The sequence below is a fragment of the Desmodus rotundus genome, chromosome 1 (assembly GCF_022682495.2).
Source record: "Desmodus rotundus isolate HL8 chromosome 1, HLdesRot8A.1, whole genome shotgun sequence".
NCBI lineage: Eukaryota > Metazoa > Chordata > Mammalia > Chiroptera > Phyllostomidae > Desmodus > Desmodus rotundus.
Window position 1 is genome coordinate 31,876,832 of NC_071387.1, and position 20,013 is coordinate 31,896,844.

Here is a 20,013-nt window from a genome sequence, read left to right on the forward strand (position 1 = left end):
TTTCATTACCTGTCTTCTTTGTTCTCAGTAACATTTGACACCATCAAGAATTTCTGTTAAAACTTTTCTTTGTTCCATGAAATTTTCCTGGTTCTCTTATGGACAGCTCTTCCTCAGTTTCTTTTGTTTTTCAAGATTCTATCTTTGATGTTTCCCAAAGTTTTGGCCTTGTTCTTCTTTAATACTGTTTGTACATACTCTCCCTTAGTGAGCTCTTCTTTTCCTATGACTTCAATTGCTACCATTATCTTGATAAATCCAAACTCTATGCCTATAGCTTCCCACTCCTTCCAACCATGAGCTTCAGATTCTTTCATGAATTTGCCTATCAGACATTTCCATCAAAATATCCCCCAGGACTCCAATTTTACCTTGTAATCAGACCAATTGTATAAAGCTCCCATCAAGTCCAAAAGTAAAATAACTTATCTTTTCCCTCCACAACCTTATCAAAAACATTTCCCATTCCTGATTGCCCAGACTGAGTGGTGTTATCTTCTTCTTCTTTTCTTTTTTAACAGTTTACATTTATTTTATTTTTTTAAATTTTTATTGTTATTCAATTATAGTTGTCTGCATTTTCTCCCCACCCCTCCACCCCACCCCAGCCAATCCCACCTCCCTCCCCCACCTCTACCCTCCCCCTTGATTTTGTCCATGTGTCCTTTATAGTAGCTCCTGTAGACTCCTCTCCCCACTATCCCCCTCCGCACTCCCCTCTGGCTATTGTTACATTGTTCTTAATTTCAATGTCTCTGGTTATATCCCGTTTGCTTTTTTTCTTTAGTTGATTATGTTCCAGTTAAAGGTGAGATCATATGGTATTTGTCCCTCACTGCCTGGCTTGTTTCACTTAGCATAATGCTCTCCAGTTCCATCCATGCTGTTGCAAAGGGTATAAGCTCCTTCTTTCTCTCTGCTGCGTAGAATTCCATTGTGTAAATGTACCATAGTTTTTTGATCCACACCAGATTGAGTGGTGTTATCTTCTAGTCACCAGGCCCCTTTCTGGAGATAAGTTAGGACAGCAGGACCATTCAATGCAATAGTCTAAGCACCCCTTAAAAGAGCATACAAATAAAGTTACATATCCAAAAATCTGGGAACAAGCAGCAGAAATGCCTTTTGTTCATCTGTGTAACCAGAGGACAGTCTCTCCAGTATAAGCTCCTTGCCCAACAATCTCTAGAGCTAGACTAGTGCCAAGTCAGCCACTTCTGGGGAACAATGAGAAGAATAGGAAGTGCAGGACAAAAAGCCTTCCAACGAAATGTCAGACAATCTTCCAGATGCCTTTTTTCCTTAACACAGTTTTTTTTTCCCTTAACACAGTTGTAATTCTTTCATTCTTCAACATGTTCACAGGCCCCTCTGTTCAAAACTAGTATCCTATAAAGAGATTTTTCTCTATCTCTCCATATTGCAAATAAGGCAGTTCCTACCTCATTGTCAGCTTCCAAGGCATTGATTTGCTCCAATTTGTAGGTCCAATATCTTGCCTCCTCCTCTGGGATATCTATCATAAAAAAGAAGAGAACACATTACTAGGTTAATAATTTATTTATTTTTATTGTTGTTCAAATACAGTTGTCTCCATTTTTACCCCACCACACCCCCCCATCCACCCCATCCCTGCCTCCCACCCTCAAACCTACCCCCCTTTGGCTTTGTCCATGTGTCCTTTATACATGTTCCTTGATGGCCCTTCCCCTATTTTCCCCCATTATCCCTCTCCCCCTCCTCTCTGGTTACCGTCAGTTTGTTCTTTATTTCAATGTCTCTGGTTATATTTTGCTAACTTGTTTTGTTGATTCGGTTCCACTTATAGGTGAAATCAAATGTTATTTGTCTTTCACCACCTGGCTAATAATTTAATCATGAGTTAATAACACTTTGTTCAATCAAATGATCAAAATTACAGGGGTGACAGCAATGGACTGATTTTACTGGTGGCTTCATTCTTGCTATGAACATTATCTTTACTTATTTATTTAAAGATTTTATTTATTTATTTTTAGACAGAGGGAAAGGGAGGGAGAAAGAGAGGGAGAAAAACATCAATGTGTGGCTACCTCTCAAAGACCCCCTACTGGGGACCTGGCCCACAACCCAGGCATGTGCCCTGACTGGGAATCGAACCAGCAACCCTTTGGTTTGCAGACCAGCACTCAATCCACTGAGCCACACCAGTCAAGGGCTAGGAACATTTTCTTTAATCTTTACAAAAACCTAAATAATGTCTAGTATCCCCACTGGATCAGAATACTTAATATTGTTAAGCTGTCAATACTACCCAAAGTGATCTACAGATTCAATGTGATCACTATCAAAATCCCAATGGTGTTTTTTTGTTGTTTTGGGGTGTGTTTTTTTTGCAGAAATAGAAACTCCATCCTAAAATTAATATGGAATTTCAACAGATCCCAAACAGCCAAAATAATCTTGAAAAGAACAAAGCTAGAGCACTCACAGTTCCTAATTTCAAAACTTACTACAAAGCTACAGTAACTGAAATGGTGTGGTACTCACATAAAGACAGGTATATAGATCAATAGTCTAGAAAGCCAAGAAATAAACCTTCATGTATATTGTCAAATGATTTTTTGACAAGGGTACATTCAATGGGGAAAAATCTTTACAACAAATGGTGCTAGGGAAACTGAATATCTGTATGCAAAAGAGTGAAGTTGGACCCTTACCTAACACCACATAAAAAATTAACTCAAAATGGATCAAGACCTAAAACTATAAAACTACTTTTAAAAAATGGGGCACAATTTACGATAGCCAAGTCCTGGAAGCAACCTAAGTGCCCCTCGGCAAATGAATGGATAAAAAAACTATGGTACATTTACACAATGGAATTCTACACAGCAGAGAAAATGAAGGAGATTATACCCTTTGCAACAGCATGGATGGAACTGGAGAGCATTATGCTAAGTGAAGTAAGCCAGGCAGTGAGGGACAAATACCATATAATCTCACGTTTAACTGGAACACAATCAACAAAAGAAAAAAGCAAATGGGATATAACCAGAGACATTGAAATTAAGAACAATGTAACAATGGCCAGAGGGGAGTGGGGAGAGGATAGTGGGGAGAGGGGTCTACAGGAGCTACTATAGGGGACACAAGGACAAAATCAGGGGGGAGGGGGGAGGGAGGATGGGATTGGCTGGGGTGGATGGAGGGATGGGGAGAAAATGCAGACAATTGTAACTGAATAAAAATTTAAAAAAAATTTTTTAAAAAAGAACGTCTTCCTTTCTATTTTTCTGAAGTAATAGTTGTTCTGAGCTTAGTTGTATCTGAGCTTACTAGAAAATCATGCCACTTTTGCTTAAATCACCATAAGGTACAACATATAAGGCACAACTGAAATCATAAAATAGCAGCAATAACAAAATTATATGTGAATATCATTAGTGTGAACAGTCAAAATTAAAATTAAAATTAAAACAAGATGTCATATAAATCAATTAGGCAAAAATATTAAAATTGTGAAATACGAAATGTTGGTAAACATGTGTAGAAGAGAGAGAACTCAGACATAGTTGGTAAGAATATAAAATGGTACAATCTTTCTGACAAGTAACTCGACAGAACTATGAAAAGTAATGGTGCATATTCCATCTGACCCATGCCTTAAATTCTACTTTAAGGACTTTATCCTAGACTTAGGATAAAGTACAAATGAGCACAGGTGTACAAAGCTGTTCAGTGCAGTAGTTATGTAATATAAAAAAACACTAGAAACCTAGATGGCAATCAATAAAGGATTGCTTAGAAAATTTATCATACAGGCAGCTGTTGAGATCAGCAAGATAGACCTTAAAGTAAAACATGGATGATGTCCAAGACAATGTGCTTTTGTAGTTTATACAACACTATATACAGTCATGCACAGCTTAAGAACAAGCTACTTTCAGAGAAATGAGTCAGTAGGCAATTTTGCCACACTGTGACATCATAGAGTGTAGTTACACCAACCTAGATGATATAGCCTGCTGCACACCTAGGCTATACAGTATACCACCATCATATACCAGGTCCGTCACTGACTGAGACGTCATTGTGTGACGCAGACTCTATCACTATATATAGTATATAGGGTATGGTCCAAATTTTGTCAAAATAATATTTCTAGATATTTCTTGTATCTAAACTAACACACAAGAAAGCTAATAGTGGTTTACCTCTTTAACCCCTGCAGGAAATGCAAAGGACGTGGAAGGAAGCAGGAAGAGAAACAACTTCTATCCATGTACATCTCCACACTATTTGAACTTTTACCAGGGCCTGTACTTTTGTGATTTTTTAAAAATTACCTTTTAAATTACTATTCTATTTGTTGGTGCTACTTCATTTTTTAAATCAGCTGATTGTAGGTATATATTTGCTTCAAGACAATAAACATTAAAATATTACCAAAAGAATAAATTATTGATGTTCTCTAACAAGTAGGTATTTCATTATACTAAACAGTCAGGGAAGACAAAATAACTCAAAGAGAATGCTTTTATTGTGGATTCTTTAATTAGCACCATCCCTGGGCGAGGCACCATACAGAATAGAGAGGCAAAAGACAGCAGGTTCTCCAAGGAGGTGGATGATAAGACAAAAGACACAATAATGAAACAACCAGCCAACACTTTCAAACAATATGGCAAAAAAAGTATTAAATGGCTTTAAAAATCTAATCAAATAGACTCACCAAAAGGCAATTCAAATCTTGTATCCAGCAAAATTTTATGAGGAGTTGGGTTTTTAGTTCCACAGATCTCATCGTCTTTCATTAATGTCTCTGCCTCCAACGTGGACCACTCCCCGGGCCCTTCCTGGAAAAGAAAGATCTAAGATTACACTTTACTCTTTCATGACTTCCCTCTTGGTTGAAGAGCCAGGTGTATTTCTCTGAATGTCCTTGCTGGAGAGCTTCTGAGGGCCACTCACACCCTGATGAGACAAACACAATACTGTCCCCACCCGCCTCTGCTGCATGGGGCCTCTGTTATCCCTCTTTGGGGAGAGAGCAGCTCTTTGCAAGCCCACTGAGGACAGAATTTCCGAAGTACCAAACTGAAAAACCAAGCACCTCCACAGACCAATATTTAATCTGAGCAATTCTTTTTTTTCTTTTTTTTTTTTTTGAGATTGTGTTTATTTTTAGGGGGGAGGGAGAAAGAGAGGGAAACATCTGCATGTGAGAGAGACATCGATTGACTGCCTCTTGAGCTGTGCAATTCTTAATAACTGTGACACTTCATGTGTCGCTATTTCTAATCATTAAAGGGCTATGAACATTGTTAGTTAAGTAGACTTGAACTGGGGCCACAATGAAAATGAACTTCCCATTTGTCTGGGGGAATAGAGACTTTGCCAGAACTAAGAGAAAATTAGAAAGGAGAGGCACATTTTTACCATCCCCACTCCCAGAGAAAACTAATAGTCCATGTAAGAGTCAAACAGGAATACTATAGATTCTCTCCCGCTTCAAACTGAGGGTCTATGGGGAAATTATGCTGAGTTATGGTCGAATCTGAGAAAGTGGAATGGGAGTTCAGTCTTGAAAATGATGTAGAAAGACCATGTAAATACCAATTGCCAAGCCTTGTAGTTCCTTAAACTCTGTTAGGGTTACTTGTAGAAGAAGGAAGATTGAAACTGGTTCCCTGGGGATTGGTAATCCAAGGAAAAAAAAGCAGAGAACAGGACCTGGAGGAGAGAAGAGGAGCCAGCCAAGTGGCTGAGGAAGTTTATTTGGGCTCCTTCTAGGAAAATATCTTGGGGGGAAAAGGTAGAAACCACGGGTACCCTAATTCAATCTATCACATACACACACACACACACACACACACACAGAATACTCAGAAGAGCTATCTACCTAATAAGTCTAAAAAGTGTTCTAGCACCTCTGAGTTCAATCAGGGCAGAGGGAAGACCAGATCTAAATAAAATCCCCTAAACCTCTGGGTGATGTAGGAATAAGCCAGTTGCCTGGCCTCTAATTAGCAAGCAGGCAGAGCAATCTGAGATGTATGGATGATATTAGCTGAATGAAGCTAGAGTGGAGAGAAGCAAGAGCTACGACCATACCTACAAGTGGGCAGTGCCAGGACTGACCTCATCTGACTGTCGAATAGTCTTCAGTGCAATCCACACGGTCCCCACCATGGTGTCCCAGATCAGTCCTTTGTTCCACACCTCCACACTCAGACCCAGGTCCAGGCGACTAATCTCACTAAAGGAAAAAAGAAAGTCCTTTAAAGAAAGCCAGACAATACGAAGGAAACAGAAACATCTCTTGTTTTGCTAAACCTTGAATACTTTATCACCAGAATTCTGTCATCAGGGAAAATCAAAATGCCCCAGAATGCTGAAATCATTGTTTAGGTTCCTAGAAAGCTATGTAAGGTATCCATAGAAAAACGCCTTTGTCAGTCTGTCCCCTCTACTTTGCAGTTTAATCATGATTACATTAACACCATATCTTTTTTTTTTTAAGTGAAGCCAAGAGTAAAGGCATTACTATGAGGGCTACCCACCTACAGGCTTCACCCTTAAGCAATAGTCATATGTTTTTTTGTTAATACTAACACAGCTCATAACTTATACCTGCGGACTGTATACAGAAGACCTTTAGAGAAAAGCAAGGCTTCTTCCCAAGATTTATGGAATGGAATTGGAATGGAGTCTACGCAGAAGTAAACAGACCCCTAAGAACATCTAAGTTTGGTGGGAACAGATGGTCAGAGGCAGGTAAGGGACACTAGAGTGTACCAGTTCACACCAGGCAGCCCCTGGAGAACCCATTAGTTATTATCTGTTAAAGTAGGCACTGTCGCTTTAAAAAAAAAATGATTATCACAGGATAATGATAAACAATGATTTTCCTGCAATAATAACTAGGAAAAATCTGAAAAGAAATCATTCTGCCAAGAGCCAGATAACCACAAAGCAAAAAGCAATGTCAGCCATCGTGGAATATCAGCTTGGAAGGGCTAACTCAAACGTAATCATAGTCTTAAAGTGAAACAGGCAAACGGGTTAATGCTAAAAACTTTCTCCAGAAAGTTCTTACTGAAACACAACTCTGTTTGAAAGGAAATGCAAGAAAGATGAGAAAAGGCCAATTCCAGCAGAAAAAACAGAAAGGTATTCTCAGGAAAACAACAGCTATTCACCACATGTAGAAGTTTCAAGTTAACACTTTAGAGAAAAGCTTGGCCTCCCTGTTGTACTATTAAGATAAATGTTCTCGGATTCACAACTTTGGGATGTGGTATTATCGCCATATAATTCATATCAAGTGTGTTGAAAATGAGTGAAGCAAAGAAAATTTGCCCCTTCCATATAAATACAACGAAACACAGAATGTAATAATGAGCTTACTCATTACTTTCTGGTTCCTGAGAGCATTCATTCGGCTTAGTACTGAGGGGAAGACACACAATACAGGACCCAGTTCCTGTTTCTAAAAACTTCCAAGCTATCTGGAAAGCCGTGCAAAGCCACAAAGCAGACTAAACCTAGTCACTAAGTCACGATGCTCACAGCAGGAAAACTAAGCTTTTTGTCACAGTTTCACATAGCCTGATTAACTGATTAGCCCTGAAAAATATATGTAACAACCCATACATTTTGAATCTGTTAAAAAAAAACACAAAAGACAAAACAAAAAAAAACCTTGGGGATTCATACTTAATAATCCCAATGCAACTCCTAAATAGCATCTCAAGCCCATGGATAATATAAATAGCCAGAGGTCTTTAACAGCCTGACCTGGACAGATAAAAAGGAAAATGTGATCTTCAGGGAACTCTGGGGAGTAAGCCTGAAACAATGAGGATACCTTCTACAAGCCCCTTTTCTCCTTTATGTTTGCTCAGGAGGCCCAATTATGAGAAGTCTAAGAATTCTTTTTATGCCTCATTCCCAGAGCTCAGGGAAGTTTCTTCTGTTAATTAACTCAGTCAACAGTATATGTGCCTATGTGTATACAAGATTGTGGGCTAGGCAAATTCACAATATTAAGTGAACATGCCTTCCTTGCCCTTAAGATATGATTGAGTCCTGGAAATAAGATACAGAAATATTAAAGATAAATAATGTGAAATATCAAAATAATATTAGATATTGCTACAAACTACATCAGGGAAAAGGAAAAAAGAAAGGGGGCCAAGAGACCAGCAATGGAGTCGGCAGCTGACACAAGGACAGCATAGGAGGATAAAGAATAGGAGCAGAAAGGCAGAGAAAGTAGCCGATAAAACTCACGTGTAAAAGAAAAGAGGGCAAAATCCACACAGAATCTCAAGGTGGGAGACAGGAAAGAAAATTCACACATATCATAGCAGGGCTGAAAGGAAAAAGTGCTTTCGGATATTGGAAAATAAATGTGCAAGAATAAAGCTAGCAATGCTGATGAAAGGCCGCAGAATATCACTATGTTTCACATGCTGGGAACAGTTATAACGCTAAGTGATTATTCCAGCCAACAGGAAGCTGGAAGAAAGTATGATTGCTAGGTTTACACACCATAGCCAGAGCTGTGTTATGATAAGCTCACACATAAAAATTCGATGTGAATTTTTATTCTAGGCTTATTCTAGCTTATTTCTAGGACTAAATCATATCTTAAGGGCAAGGAAGGCATGTTCACTTAATATTGTGAATTTGCCTAGCCCACAATCTTGTATACACATATGCACATAGTAAGAGACTTGAATAAACTGTTTATAACTGATGTCACACACTACATGTGAAAAGAAAGAAACAGGGATCCAAGATGGCAGCAGAGTAAACGGATGTTACACTCACTTCCTCCCAGGACCAAACTGAAATTGCAACTAAAATATAGAGCATTCAATCCGAATAACCAACCAAAAGACTAGCTGAAGAGAAGTCTTATAACCAAGGGTTTACAGAAGAAGCCACATTGAGACTGCTTGAAAGGGTGAGATATGAAAAGGGGCGGCATTTTTTCAGATATATCTTCCTCAGGCAAGGGAAACAAAAGAAAAAATAAACAAATGGGACTACATCAAACTAAAAAGGTTTTGTACAGCAAAGGAAACCACCAGCAAAATGAAAAGACAACCCACTGAATGGGATGATATATTCGCCAATAATACAGCTGAGAAGGTGTTCACATCCAAAATTTATAAAGAAATATTAAACTTATAAAACTCAAAACCAAGAAAACAAACAATCCAATTAAAAAATGGACAACGGACCTGCATATATACGTCTCCAAAGAGGACATACAGATGGCCAATAGACATATGAAAAGATACTCAATCAACATCACTAATCATCAGAGAAATGCGAATTCAAACCACAATAAAATATCACCTCACACCTGTCAGAATGCCTACCATCAATAAATCAACAAATAAGTGATGGGGAGGATGTGGAGAAAAGAGAATTCTTGTGCACTGTTGGTGGGAATGCAGATTGGTGCAGCTACTGTGAAAAGCAGTATGGAGATACCTCAAAAAATTAAAAATGAAACTGGCTTAGATCCAGCAATTACACTTCTGGAAATATATCCAAAGAAACTCAAAATACTAACTCAAAAGAATATATGTACCTCTGTGTTCACTGTAGCATTATGTATAATAAAGAGCCAAGATCTAGAAGCAGCCCAAGTGCCCATTAGGAGATGAGTAAATAAAAAAGCTGTGGTGGCTGGTGTGGCTCAGTGGATTGAGCACCCACCTGCAAACCAAAAGGCTGCCAGTTCAATTCCCAGTCGGGGCACATGTCTGAGTTGCGGGCCAGGTCCCCAGTTTGGGGTGTGTGAGAGGCAACCAGTTGATGTATCTCTCACACATCAATGTTTCTCTCTCTCTCTCTCCCCCTCCCCCTCTCTCTAAAAATAAATAAACAAACAAATAAACAAATAATTAAATATCTTTTTAAAAGATTCCTTTTTAAAAAAAAAAAAAGCTGTGGTACATTGGCACAATGGAAAAGTACTTGGCCATAAAAAAGAAGGAAATCTTACCTTTTGGGATAGCATGTATGAACCTGTAGAATATTATGCTAAGTAAAATAAGCCAGTCAGAAAAAGACATATACCATATGATTTCACTCATAGGTGGAATTAAATGAACAAAATAAACTAACAAAGTAGAAAGAGATTCACAAATACACAGAAAAGACTGACCGTTGTGAAAGGGCTAGGTGAAAAAGGTGAAGGGATTAAGTAAAAAAAAAAAAAACCCCTCCTAACACAGACAACAGTATGGTTATCACAAGAGGGAAATGTGCGTGGGGGGAGGTAGAAGAAGGTAAAGAGGGGATAAAGGGTGATGGAAGGAGACTTGACTTCAGGTGGTGAACACACAATACAGTGTACAAACGATGCATTATAGAATTGTAAACCTAAAACCTATACAGTTTTATTAACCAAAGTCACCCAATGAATTCAATTTTAGAAAAAAAAAAGAAACAAGCGATACCATTTTCTGGTTACGATAACTAAGAAAGGGAATATTGAGAGAGAGGCAATCAGGGAGAAATTTGACACCACTGGCCTCTTTCTTCTTGAAGCCCCAGTTTACCCTCTGCTTCCAGAACACTACCATCACATGTCTCCCTGTAGCTCTCTGTCCATGCCTTCTTAGTTCCATTTGTCTCCTCTTTACATGCTGGTGCTCTCTGGGCTCCACTCCGGGCCCTATTCTCACCCTACACGCTGGCTTCCCTAGGCTTTCTCATCTATGCCTACGGCTTCAACTGACCAAAATATTTATCCAACCTAGACTTCTTCCCTGAGTGCCGGGTCCAGGTTTCTATCTTCTCTACCTCAATTCCTACCTGTTTTGTAAGAGCCTCAAATATAAGCTTGTGCATAACTGATCTTATAGTGTCTCCTATCCTAATGAGTGGCACGTCACTCACCCAATCATCCAAAACAAATCTTGGCTCTACCCAGTTAACATCTTCAAGCCATCCTTTTCTCTCTATTCCCTTTGCTATTGTCTTAGCCCAGGCCCTCACAATCTTATCCTTTAACTATTGTAATAAAGTTTCCTAAATGGTACTATAAAAAGCAGCATATTAAAAGCCTGGAGAATTGGAATGTTTCCACATAAAAATAATAGTCATCCCTATGTCTCTCTGAGATGCACTGTAAACTTGCAAAACAATTTCACTTCAATTTCAAATTTCACAGCAATTTTAATATATTTTCTTGTTTGATCTTCTCATGCTCACCTTGCCAAAAAGAAAAAAAGCATAGTCTTGTAAGAAAGGTAGAACTTTACAGATATAAAAACTGGCACTCAGAGAAGCTAAGTGATTCACCCATCCTTCAAAATGATATTCTATACTTCTCTCCCCTTTTCTAGATCAGAGGGAAAGTTTCCTGAAACTTAAAGAGGAAAAAAATAAATAATCAAGTTTTTAAAAGCCAGCACTTATAATCATAATATGCTAAATGTTGTGTCATGTGTAAGAAATTCTACTAATGTGTACTAACATTTATTAACAAGGTAAATGTAGGACATTTTACTACAAATAGCAAAAGGATTATAAGCACTGAAATATTCATCCTCCAAAGCAGATGACCCGGGTACAGACAGAAACACAGTCTCTCACATGCATAACCACACTCCTGCAAGGAGCCTTCTGAGAATCAAAAAAGCTTATGTTTAATTTCATGCTATTTGTACCATATCCTAATTCTGAGTACCAGGAACTCAGTACCAGTTGGCTAGGTAGTATTTTCAAATACATAATTTGGGAGTTTACTCACATTCATAATTGGTCTCTAAGAATAGATTACGAATCCACAGAAGAACAAAACTGCAGATATACTTAGCCTACCACACACTTCACTTGTTTCTGTAACTCTGTAGTTTTTTAAAAAGAACATTTAATATACATTAAAATATGTTTTATAACATTTAACATATTTTATAACTCATACATACACAGAATCTGGGGCCAGTAGTTGTTTAAGCCAATGTGTTTGCCTGGGAAAGATTATCAAACATTGTAAGTGTGCTGCTGCTGTAAAGTACTTACAACATAAAATCTTGTTCCCAGGACGGTTCATCGCCACGAACTGCTACGGTTGTGCTCTTCACGTTCTGCACTTTCAGGGTCACATACGTGTTAAATTTGTCTTGGAAAAAAAGCAAAACGAAGATGTAATACTTAGCCCTCATCAGATTGTTAGCCAATCTCACAAAGCCCTTGGAATTAAATAATATCCAAATTAAAGCATTATATGTAGAACAAAAAAAATGAAAATGTATATTGTACAAAGTAGCATCATTCTAATCATAAGAGTTGCAGAAAATATAAAACACATGCTTCCTTCAAAAGCATAATCTATAACAGTGTTTTGAAAATTTAAGAAATGTATTTGACCCAGGAGACAAACATATACACATATAAACTAGCATAAAGGTTCATAAAATACAAGATGTGTGCCCTGGCTGGTGTAGCTCAGTGGATTGAGTGCTGGCCTGCAAACCATAAAATACAAGATGTGATACTCTGATATTTCCTATTCTATTTCATTCGATCTATTAAAATGTTAATCATAACCAGCCCTGGCTGGTGTGGCTCAGTGGATTAAGTGCTGGCCTGTGAACCAAAAGGTTGCCAGTTTGATTCCCAGTCAGGGCACATGCCTGGGTTGCAGGCCAGGTCCCCAGATGGGGGCACGTGAGGGGCAACCACACATTGATGTTTCTCTCCCTCTCTTTCTCCCCTCCTTCCCTTCTCTCTAAAGATAAATAAATAAACTCTTTTTTAAAAAGAGGTTAATCATAACAAACTGAATTGATTTTGTAGCCCACCTGCAGTTTAAGAAAAACTAATATAATTGATCTAGTAGAAAAAATATGTAACTTTTTTTTAAGTAGGAACAAAGCCTTTATTATTGCCATCATATACAAGCCTAGAAATGGTCTCCTCCTAATAAAAAGTACAATCTTTTCTATACTTAGGGCAAGTTATAACACCTCTTTTTTTGAGAGTAGAATTGTTCCAATAAGTCAATTATTTCCAGTGAGCCCCAGTTACAATAAACAGTCTAGTCTCTGAGCTTTATTAGTTTCCTGTCGCCACCGCACTAATAGAAGATCTCCATTTCCACAGAAATAAACTGTAATGACTGACATTTTCTAGTGCAATCTCCCTGCCTGGCATTTGGGGACTTTCATAGGACAACAGAAGGGCTGACAAGGAACTGTGAGAAGACATGGCAGCAATCCTTTCAGCTTTTGAACTGTGATGGAGTCTGGCAGTTGCTTCTCTAGGACTTTCTGATCCAGATGGTGAGGATATTTTATCCTCAGTGTTAGTAGCTGGCTTTAGCAAACACGGCGGCTGTGTTTTGAGTTCCCCCTCTCCACATGCACCATTTTTGAGGCAGAGTGCCTGGTATCTGGGATGGGCTGACAGGAGCTCCTCATTCGGCCTGTTTTTGTCTGGATCCTAATGCCCAGCACCCTTTTTCCATTCATTTTCAAACACTTTTCTGTATTCCAGCTCAGCTCCAGCCTCTTGCCTCTCCTCAGGAAGAATTTGACATTTGTTCAGGGTTCGCAGCTGACCAATCTTGGCAATAATGAACTGGTAGGCAGTCTGCGCTCTGCTTCCTTCAGTCGGGGTGTCTTTGTCAGGACAAAGAGCTCAGACTCTGTAACTCATCCAGCTTGTTGATAGATGACCATTGCGATATCCGATTGTCACTGACTACAAGGTTTGGCAAGGAAGGAAACACTCACATTTTGCACGGAATCCCAGCATCCGGGAAATGTAGAGAAGAAATCCCAGTGTTAGAAAGAATTACTTGTTTTAACCTGGGCAGATATGCTATTAGAAACAGCTGATTTTCATCAATTAACTGATTATGGGACAGGTCTAATAAGTTGACCATTTGTAAAACGTCAGCCGGCCTTTCTGAAATGGAAATATTGTTAGACTCTAGGTAGAGCTCCTCCAGGACCGGTCACCCCACGGCACAATGGAGCACCTTGGCACACATTCCTGTTCGGCTGAGGACTAAACCTTCAGTGCAGGAAATATTCTGATTAGAGATAGTGAGCCAGGGGGAAATCTCAGTTTATTGCCCCTGAGATTAAGGACTTCCAGGTGTCTGAGCTGATCAGCAATATCTACAACTTCATCCCATGCCAACAGCAGGCTTATTGACAAATCTACTCCTTTAACATTAGGACATACTTTGGCAATGGCTCCTATGTCACCAGCACAACTTACTGCATAGTTCTTCAAAGAAATTTCTTCCAACATGCTCAGCTGGCTTTGCTTTTTTTAAAGATTTTATTTACTTATAGACAGACAGAAAGGGAGGGACAGAGAGAGGGAAACATCAATGTGTAGTCGCCTCTTGCATGCTCCTCACCGGGGAACCCAGCCCGCAACCCAGGCATGTGCACTGACTAGGAATCGAACCTGTGACCCTTTGCTTCGCAGGCCCACACTCAATCCACTGAGCCACACCAGCTGAGGCTGGCTTTGCTGTTTTATAATCGAGTCAAAACCAATAGTTTCCACAGGTCTGTTTGCAATTTTATTTTTTTTAATCATTTTTTATTGTTGTTCTAATACTAATACACTCTTTTCCATCTTCTTCTGGTTCATCTTTTAACACATGGTGGTTCTTAACTGCAGTAAGAAAGTCTACTCCAGGCCTGACTGGTATGGCTCAGTGGATTGAGTGCCAGCCTACAAACCAAAGGATTGCTGGTTCAATTCCCACTCAGGGAATATGCCTGGGTTGTGGGCCAGGTCCCCAGTAGGGGACGCTTGAGAGGCAACCACACACTGATGTTTCTCTTCCTATCTCCCTCCTTTCCCCTCTATAAAAATCTTTATAAAACAAAAAGGAAAGAAAATCTACTCCAAAATTTACTTTGGACAAATAAAGGATCCTCCTCCTGTTGGGTGGCTGCACTGAGGAAGCACTGTGCCACAGAAACTCACTGTTGTGCATTCTCCATTAGCTTCAATTCTTTGACCTATGACATCTAATGCCTAAGTGTCATTCATTATAATATAGCCAGAATCCAAAATATGAGATCTTGGTTGCAGGTTCAGTCCCTGGTCTGGGTGGGTACAAAGGGCAACCGATCGATGTTTCTCTATCACATCTATGTTTCTCTCTCTCCCTTCCACTCTCTCTGCCCACAGCCAGCCGAGTGGTCAGGGCGGTGGCCCCTTGCATGTACCATGCCACCAGAAAAGATATGTAACTTTAAATGTAGAAAAAAATAAGTACCATAACAGAAAAAGTGATAAAGGATTGCAGAAGAGGAAAGGGTTACCTCTAGCTGTTGAAAGAAATAAGAATTCAGGATAAACCCTCATAAACAAAGTGAATTTCAAGCTTCATCTACTCATTTATCAGGAATATTATCACAGAATTGGGAAAAGGAAATTCTCTAACCTAAGAGTGTAAGTTGAATACTAAACAAAGGTAGGTGGCCTAGAACTCAAAACTCAGAGATCTGACCTACTGCTTAACACAGCACATTCTATACTTACCTTCACATCAGCCATGAGGAAGGGAACTGAATTGAGAATTTGCTTTTATATATAAAAAATAATCATAATTTTATAAAATGAAAAGAGGAAGACAATTATTTTTTGACTCATCATCCTGGTAAAGATTGCTTACAATAATTACCTGTTAGAGAAGTGAGAAAATGGGCTCTGTCATGAACTTCTAGCAGAAGGTAAACCTTTCTCTTTCATTTCATTAAAAATCATGTAGTTTATATACAACCCCCATCCATATCCAGTGTACCAGTGCAGTAGACCCCTGAGCTATGTTTGGCATCATATGGTTTTGTAGTCCACTCCCCATATTCCACCATAGCTGATTAGACCAGGGGCAGATGCTACTCAAGAGCATCCAATCTATGGGCTGGCCAAAAGGTAAGATCAATATGATTCCTTCTCAAAAGATTTTAAATAGGGAAAACAAAGAAATAGTGACAACTGGTGGTTGGTAACAAAGCTTGGAGGAGAGGCATACAAACTCCACTGGAGATATCATTATGGGCTGTATGCAAGCACAGAAAAGCCAGCTGGAAGAGAAAGGAGAACAGACCAGATTCTCGCTAAAAAAAGAAGTCCTAACCCAGAGCCAGTGGACAGAGTAGAAAGCTCATAATCTGCTTTAGCTCCTATTGCACCCAAGGTTTGGCTTTTGAGATTTTTCTGGGTTCCCAAGCATGTTCACCTTTTCCCAGTAATCCCCAGGGCTCTTCCTTTCCCCCAGCAGTAATCGGAGCAACTTGACATTCACAGTTTAGGAAATGTGTATTAAAATAAGGAGATACCATGTTTTACCTTCAGATGAGCAAAGATTTTTAAAAATTCATAGTATTTTATGTTGATAAGGACTTGGGGAAAGAAACCCTCATGTACTCTGGCCGGAGTATAATCTAGCAAAAACTTTCAGAAAGGCAGTATGCATGGTAGCAGCTACCAAATTTCTTTAAAATACATACCTTTGACCCAGCAATTCTACTTCTGGACTCTAGTGTACATATGTGTTTGCAAAAGCAGGCAATGATAAATGCACAAGAGTATTTACTTCTTAGAATAACAAGCAATTGAAAACAACCTAAATATTCAATCAAGGATCTAGGGTACAAATCTACAATAAAATTCTGTATAACATTTTTTTAAAAAGGAACCAGATATACATATATACACACACATAAGAAAAGACTGTCATGACGTATTGGGGAAAAAGGCTGCACAGAGATATGTGTAACTAATCCATTAGTGTAGACATGCATATGTACAGAAAAAATCTGGAAAGATATATAAAAACCTCTAAATAGTTATCCTGGAAGTATAATTGAGTTGGTCAAGAAGTAAGAGGACTAACTTTTCACTAGATAGATACATAGATAGACACAGATTTCTCTAATGTTTTACAACCGCATTGGGTTTTTTCCAGCTTTACTGAAGTATAATTGAGAATTTAAAATCGTATATTTTAAGGCATACGAACTGATGATTTAATATATGTATGCAATGCAAAATAATCACAATTAAACAAATTAACATATTCATCGCCACCTCATGCAGTTGCCATTTTGAGTCAGTGAGAGGGTGTATGTGTGTTGAGAACATTTAGGAGCTACTCTCTTAGAAAATTAAATTTCAAATACTATACAAGACTTGGTTTTTGTTGGTTTTTTTAGTACCTCCTTAGGCATGTATTCATTTCTGACCTGCACTCTTTGAGAAACACTGTTAACATTGGTTTGCTAGTACCCACTCAGGAAATTAAGTGGTGAATCTGCGTTAACTTCTTTTTTTATTATTTTTATTATTATTGTTCAAGTACAGTTGTCTCCATTTCCCCCCCACCAATACCCCCTCCCCATCCCTCTCCACATCCCACCCTCGATCCCACCCCCCTTTGGCTTTGTCCATGTGTCCTTTATACATGTTCCTTGATGACCCTTCCCCAGTTTTCACCTATTATCCCTCTCCCCGCTCCCCTCTGGTTACTTGTAAACTATATACACATTGTTGAACATTAGATCTCCAGAAATTATTCATCTTGCATAACTGAAACTTTGTACCCCTTTGACTAACATCTCCCCATACTGAGTTACTAATTAATAATTTAAGGAATTTACTGAGTTTAATTAATTTAACCAATGAATTCAATAAAATTATTTGTTTAACAGATTGCTTTTAAATCACAGCAAGTATGAGGGGACATAATAATAAAAGGCTGGTCTTACCTGGTGAACCCTGGAATTTGGCTCTTTTAACTGCAAGAGAAAAAAAAGGCACCATGAAAAAATTAATTTATTTAGCCGATATTTTCTGAGCACCTACTAGGCCAAGGTTAGAGTTAGGACCAGATTTTTACATCTAAGTCTTTAGAAGAGAAAAGAAGCTGGGACTTCTAATCAAAGCTTGAAGGCAGAGTTAAAAGTCATTCAATCTAATCTCATACTGAACACAGAAATTTCTTACAGCCTCCTGACAAGGAAGTAGAGGGAACTAACTTACTCCTAGATCAGGCAACCAATTTCAAGTCATATATCATTTTAACAGTTAAGTCACATATATTCCTTTTTTAAAACCTATCATAAAAATTTCCTCTATTCCATTCATGCCCAAAGAAGAGCCTAACCGGCAAGATCTAGGTTTAAGAAGAGTGATACGTAACTTCTTTCTGGGAATAAGCAGATACCAAGAGGACCTCCTGTCCAAGAGCTGTTTCTAAAACTGCGTAAGAAACGCCACACTGGGACCGCAGCATGCCGACTCCTAGGAGACGTCAGAGACCACAAATGAAGGAAACTGCTAAATTCCAGAACGTACCAAATAGCTATCAAATATTTCTATCAGTGAAGATTAGGACCACATGCCACAGGGGATGAAAAAGGCAAAAGGAAATCCCAACAAACGATACCTGAAAAGACATCTGAGGGTACAGATGTGCCATTCTCTTTGTCATGGTTTACAAAAGTGAAAGCTTCACCTTAGCTTACATCCAACCCCAGCTTAATATTTCCAAGAGATGAGTGATTCTGTGCCTTTGACAAGGTCCTCTTCATTTTCAGGAAGCACTTAGTGCTAAAAGCTTTATCTTTTTTTTTTAATTTTATTTATTTAGAAAGAGGGAAAAGGAGGGAGGAGGGAGGGAGAAAGAGGAAACACTGACATGTGAGAGATACATCCATTGTTCTCCTCTCGCAGGTCCCCAACTGGGTGTGCAAGAGGCAACAGATCCCTGTATCTTTTGCGCATTTATGTTTCTTTCCCTTTTTCTCCCTCCCCTCCTCTCTAAGAGTAAATAAGTGAGAAGCTAAAGAACTTATATATACAACCCATGGACATGAACTATGGTGGGGGGAATGCTGGTGGGTGGGGGAGTGCAGGGCAGAGGGGCGATAGAGGAGAAAAAAATTGGGAAAACCATAATGCATAATCAATAAAATATACTTTAAAGAAAGGACACCATAGTGAGCTAATTTTAAAAAAAGATTGTTATAACCAAAATAAAAATGTATCCCAAACTGAAATCCAAAAAAAATCTTTCAATAAAATAAAAAACTTTTTAAAAATAAATTACTCCAGATTAAAGATAAGGAGAGAATCTTAAAAGCAGCAAGAGAAAAGAAGAGAGTTACCTACAAAGCACTTCCCTTAAGGCTATCAGGTGATTTCTCAAAAGAAACCTTGCAGGCAAGAAGAGGCTGGAAAGAAGTATTCAAAGTCATGAAAAGCAAGGACCTACATCCAAGATTACTCTATCTAGCAAAGCTATCATTTAGAATAGAAGGGCAGTGCTTCCCAGGTAAAGTCAAGTTAAAGGAGTTCATCATCACCAAGCCCTTATTATATGAAATGTTAAAGGGACTTATCTAAGAAAAAGAAGATAAAAAATATGAACAGTAAAATGACAACAAACTCACAACTATTAAACAACTGAAACTAAAAAAAAAAAAAACTAAGCAAACAACTAGAACAGGAACAGAATCACAGAAATGGAGATCACATGGCGGGTTATCAGTGGGGAGGGGGAGGAGGGATGAAGGAAAAATGTACAGGGAATAACAAGCATAATTGGTAGGCAAAAATAGACAGGGGTATGTTAAGAATAGTAGGGGAAATGGAGAAGCCAAAGAACATGTATGTATGACCCATGGACATGAACTAAAGGGGGGAAGGAATGCTGGAGGGAAGAGGAATACAGAGTAGAGGGAGGGAAAGGGGAGAAAAAATTGGACAACTGTAATAACATAATCCATAAAATATACTTAACATTAATTAATTAATTAAATCCCTATGTTGGAGCACTAACCCTCAAGGTGATGGTATGTAGAGGTGGGTCCTTTTGGGTTAGTTGGGTTTGGTGAGGTCGTGAGGGTAAGGCCCTCATGAAGGGGTTAGTGTCCTTATAAGAAGGAACCAGAAAGCTAGCTCTCTCTCCCTCTCTACCATGTGAGGGTACAGTGAGAAGGTAGCCATCTGCTAGTCAAG

General features: G+C 38.7%; 1 protein-coding gene and 1 pseudogene across 4 annotated transcripts in view; both read right to left on the reverse strand.

The window, feature by feature from the left end:
- The window catches only part of UNC13B (unc-13 homolog B), a 206,842-nt gene that overhangs the window by 156,042 nt on the left and 30,787 nt on the right, over positions 1 to 20,013 (reverse strand). For all 4 annotated transcript variants that reach the window (XM_045195282.2, XM_045195278.2, XM_024560186.4 and 1 more), the window contains exons 2-6: positions 17,760 to 17,789; positions 12,037 to 12,136; positions 6,124 to 6,241; positions 4,715 to 4,838; positions 1,443 to 1,516 (exon numbers count right to left, since the gene is read on the reverse strand). In XM_045195282.2, the coding sequence (XP_045051217.2) occupies positions 1,443 to 1,516; positions 4,715 to 4,838; positions 6,124 to 6,241; positions 12,037 to 12,136; positions 17,760 to 17,789 (446 nt within the window). The remainder of the gene's footprint in view (positions 1 to 1,442; positions 1,517 to 4,714; positions 4,839 to 6,123; positions 6,242 to 12,036; positions 12,137 to 17,759; positions 17,790 to 20,013) is intronic.
- On the reverse strand, positions 12,993 to 15,863 carry LOC112304338 (tubulin-specific chaperone E-like; annotated as a pseudogene).